The sequence below is a fragment of the Apostichopus japonicus genome, chromosome 22 (genome assembly GCF_037975245.1).
Source record: "Apostichopus japonicus isolate 1M-3 chromosome 22, ASM3797524v1, whole genome shotgun sequence".
Taxonomy (NCBI): domain Eukaryota; kingdom Metazoa; phylum Echinodermata; class Holothuroidea; order Aspidochirotida; family Stichopodidae; genus Apostichopus; species Apostichopus japonicus.
Window position 1 is genome coordinate 6,499,548 of NC_092582.1, and position 4,310 is coordinate 6,503,857.

The 4,310-nt window shown below is 38.1% G+C and overlaps 1 protein-coding gene across 1 annotated transcript; it reads right to left on the bottom strand.

Annotated features, from left to right (window-relative positions):
* Positions 1-1,516: 1,516 nt before the first annotated feature.
* LOC139963838 (uncharacterized) lies at positions 1,517-3,628 on the bottom strand. The gene is made up of 6 exons (XM_071965026.1): positions 3,482-3,628; positions 3,086-3,183; positions 2,678-2,825; positions 2,200-2,288; positions 2,022-2,100; positions 1,517-1,622 (listed from the first exon to the last, which is right to left on the bottom strand). Exons 1-5 carry the CDS (start codon positions 3,548-3,550, stop codon positions 2,094-2,096), a joined length of 411 nt encoding a protein of 136 aa, XP_071821127.1. The 5' UTR covers positions 3,551-3,628; the 3' UTR covers positions 1,517-1,622; positions 2,022-2,093.
* Between the last annotated feature and the right edge of the window lie 682 nt (positions 3,629-4,310).

Here is a 4,310-nt window from a genome sequence, read left to right on the forward strand (position 1 = left end):
TATTTCAACCATTCACTCCTTTTCCTCACAAAAAATAATGGGACTATAGAATGATGCAGTTTCCTTTGAACATGGAGTGGGTAATCAACCTCCATATAGAAGTCTTACACGGACAAGGAATATAGATTCAACGGGATCAACACATACACCACTGATCTGTATATTAATCCCATGCTTTGTGTTTATATGTCTATTTATATTCAGAACATTTCATTCGAGGGTGATTTTCCCTAACTGTCTTACTTGTCTTAATAAAATAATTGCGTTTGTCTGCTTTAAACCTACCATTGTATTTTTGGCGGTAACAAATTTAAACGAAATTATTACTCACCAGTTCGTCTAGCACAGCAAAAATAACTCCGGTCCACTGGGTCGGTCTGTTGCGAAATAACTTAACAGAAAATACAGGATCCATCCATAATTAAAAGTTATGTTTAGATCCTTCACAAAATACGAAAAGTTTGTGTAACGAAATAAAGGAATTCGGTTCTAACAAAATATATCTATAGCTGTCGGATAGGAACGTTTCCCGAGTTGATAAAAATTATCCGATCAAAAGTAATAATAAGGCGATTAATGTAGGCGATTAACGTCGTTGGTAGCTCTTCTTGTTGAGCGATCGAAGTAGAAAGTCAAAGTGGTGTAAGTTCGAACTAGCGATACCACAAGGGTAATTGGGGGCGCTAACAGTTGACGGAAACAGTAGCGGTGTCAAATTACGCCGCTTCATATTCACCATCCTCATCACCACTGAAATCGATATCCTCATCAACCGGACGCTCACATTCCTCCTTCCTACCACAAGTACTATCACCTTTCGAATCACTATCAAAATGCACCATCGTCATCACTGTTACCAATGCTACCATCCCGGTCAATGTCAGCCTCCTCATCTACCATATTCTCATCACTCTCAAGACATTTTTTATTATCAGACCCACCACTGGCATGAGCGTCATCATCACTAACACGTTCGTCACTATTAGATTCCTCTCCTTCCTCACATACACCACATTCACCACTAGCATCATCATGACCAACACATTCGTCACTATTACAATCCTTTATTTCATCACCTATACCACATTCACCACTAACACCACTACCATCATGATCAACACATTCGTCACTATTAGAATCTTCTCTGTCATCACCACTACCATCTTCACGTCCACTTTCCAGCTCATCATCATCCACCGATTTCTCATCACGCTGATGACATGTCTTATTATCAGAACCACTAACACTAGTTCTGATATCACCCCCTCTAAAACTGCCATCATCGCTACTCAGGGACAACATGCAATCATACTCGACACTTATTCATGTGGGACTCGAAATATTCTCTTCTTATGAAAATCCCATCACACCTGATATATCATCCTCCTTTGGTTCCTTTACTACAATACAATATCTTACATGGCAACGTCAACATTTCCCCTACTTTTATTCCTTTACTTGTATGAAAATGTCTTAAAAGTCTTTTTAATGACCATGGATGGTCAATATACTTGTCCTGACATCGCCCACACTGATGTCCATTTGGTAGTCTTGTTGTTCTTGCTTCTTTTATGATGCCATTCACTCAGTCCTTCTCATGCCCGGGAAAAAAACAATAGAACCTGGTGTTGAATCAAGGAAAGAATGGTATTTAAAGGTATGCTGTCATGGTCACAAATATGCTAGATTTTCAAATATGGTCACTTTGGTCAAAAGTTTTAAAACTGTTTTTATTACCACCTTGGTGGAAATTTACTTCACTGGGATACTGAGTAATCTTCTGTGTTCATTTCTAAGAACAATTAGGAAAGTAAAGTCCTCCGGGAAATCATATTTTGAACATGTGTAATAATTGTAGCATACTATAGTAATACTTCAAACACCATAATGTCCCTTCAGTGCTGGTTGACAGTCTTCAGTCACAATTTCAGTTACAATCATTAAACCTGTTTCCTATATAGTTGAGCTAATTCACACATTACAACGAAATCCCGAATTAATTCTAATCATTCTATACGAACCGTCATTCCTCGTCAGCGGAAGGGCTTCCATGTTTCATCCCGGCTTTGCTGTGGCGTTCTGATGTCTTCTTTCTACGTCCTTTGTGAGTAATAACAAAATAACAATGTGTTATATACATTTCCAATCAGAAATTCCTGTCTTTCTTTGAACATCATAATTTAAGGCATGGGACCTTACCGTTGCATTTTGTCCCCCGCCACCTGTATCTGCTGAGTAGACGTCCAGAAAACATTTTCCTCCTCAATGGATTCGAACTCATTCGTCGTCTGAATTTTAAAGAGGACAACCAGAAAAACAAAATCCATATAAATTAGTGAATCTCTGTTAGTAGTGAGAATGAACAATTACAAAGCTACCATTCACCAGCTGACCGCCGTTAACACCTTTTGTTCGCAGGCGTTCTAGACTTTTACGTCGTTTCACCTTGAAAAACTCATTTCATCTATTATAACTATGTGAGGAAGACCCAGTAAATTTGGAAAATTTTCAGGAAATTGTGATTCAATAGTCTAATATCATTATACCTTTGCACTGGAATAAATCATTCCTAAGTTGACATTCTGGGCAAAATTGATGTAGTCAAAGGAAAACTCGAATACAACAACAGTTTAAACGGGCCAACACGCTTTGTAATTTTTAATTATGAAACACTTACCTTGGGTTGTTCTCTCTTTTGTAATTTCCGTGTACTTTTCGGCATGGGAGATGCTACCCTCTTACTGGAAGTGTTGGCGCGATAAACCAAATGCCGCGCTTCAATTGCAACCCGAACTCCACAACCCACGTCGATTACCACCGAGGCACTGAAAAACAAAACGCTTTGATCATTACAAAGACACACAAAACAGACATTATTGAAACACAATGCGACGACGCCGGAACGAAGAAGATGAAAAAACCGTAAACAAATAAACAGGTATTACACATCAAGCTTACACTTTCATTCATTACGTTATCACAGTGTATATTCTATACAACGTTATTTATTGATGGTTCACTTAAAATCGGACCGGACTGTACGTTAAAAAGCTACCAGTTATAACATATCATGATGAGAGACTACCGTTTTAGGGACACAACCACCTCCGTACTTCTTGTCGCGTCTTTGCCGTCCGTCACTTCGTACCTTTGTGGCATATCTCGCACTCCGTTCAGGTTTTCCTTTGAAAAAAAAACATAAATTAACATTTTGGTCTCGGATGTAACGGACGTATCCTGTTTGACACAGTTATAAGTATTAGTTAACATCTTCGCCATTCATAACACAGCAAATAAAGCATATGTAGAATCACTACGAGTAATAAAAGAACGTCACATACGAAGACTTACGTGTGATTAGCCTAATTGATCAGGCAGTCAAGTTTTATAGTGTGATTGGTATTATCCTACTGCCTATACAATCCATATCAGCATTCACTGTATGTATGTATTTAATTATGAAGTCAGATTTTAATCATACCTCGTGGACCTTTCGTCGGACATCTCGGAATGGCGTTACCGATGGTCCTTGCCAGCACCCTAGCCCCATCTATACTCAAATGCAGTCCGCCTGGGGCAAACATTTCCCGGTGCACTGTACCATGATCCACGCTGAAAATGCACCCGGTTAAACCACTTTACAAACGTGACCTCGTGCTGCTTGCAGACCCTTTGAATCATATTGTTCGCAGCCGGTATTCTGCTGTTGTACGCATCAAGGCGTGGGGCAATTTCCATCACAGGCTAATGAAAAGAACAGAAAATACATAAATATAGATATATATAGATAATTAATATAGAGAAAATCCACGTTTACTCCAAAAGAAAATATAACTAGAGAAAACCAGAGAAATAAGAAATGACTCATAATTGACAAATAAGGAGTAATGTTTTAGAAAATAGTATTTTCAAAAACATTACTCCTTATCATTATGAGTCATATCGTAGCTCTCTTGTTTTCTCTAATAATAATATTATATATAATCTATATATATATATATCTACATATTTATATATATGTATGTGTGTTATTTTCTTAAAAACATGTAAACAAGAAGACGATGAGCAAACCTACACACATACACGCACACACACACAGACACGCATACATACACACATACAAGTTTATATATAAACTAAGCATTTACTGTCACTCCTGGAAACTTTTCCTGGGCCACGTTTACAATTAAGTTTTGAAATCCTGCCATGTCTTCCTCGACCCTTGGTACAGCTATCTACCCTACAAGTTGTTCGTCCCGACTGTCACACAGACCATTGCAGGCTTATTTCTTTGGTAAAGTCGAATCTCC

Excerpts from the sequence above, each read along its gene's own strand:
- LOC139963838 (XM_071965026.1), bottom strand. The coding sequence starts at position 3,550 with ATGGGGCTAGGGTGCTGGCAAGGACCATCGGTAACGCCATTCCGAGAT. Across the intron at positions 2,826-3,085 it reads GTGGTTGTGTCCCTAAAACG|TGCCTCGGTGGTAATCGACG; the intron begins GTAGTCTCTCAT and ends TTTGTTTTTCAG. Across the intron at positions 2,289-2,677 it reads AAAAGAGAGAACAACCCAAG|ACGACGAATGAGTTCGAATC; the intron begins GTAAGTGTTTCA and ends TTTAAAATTCAG.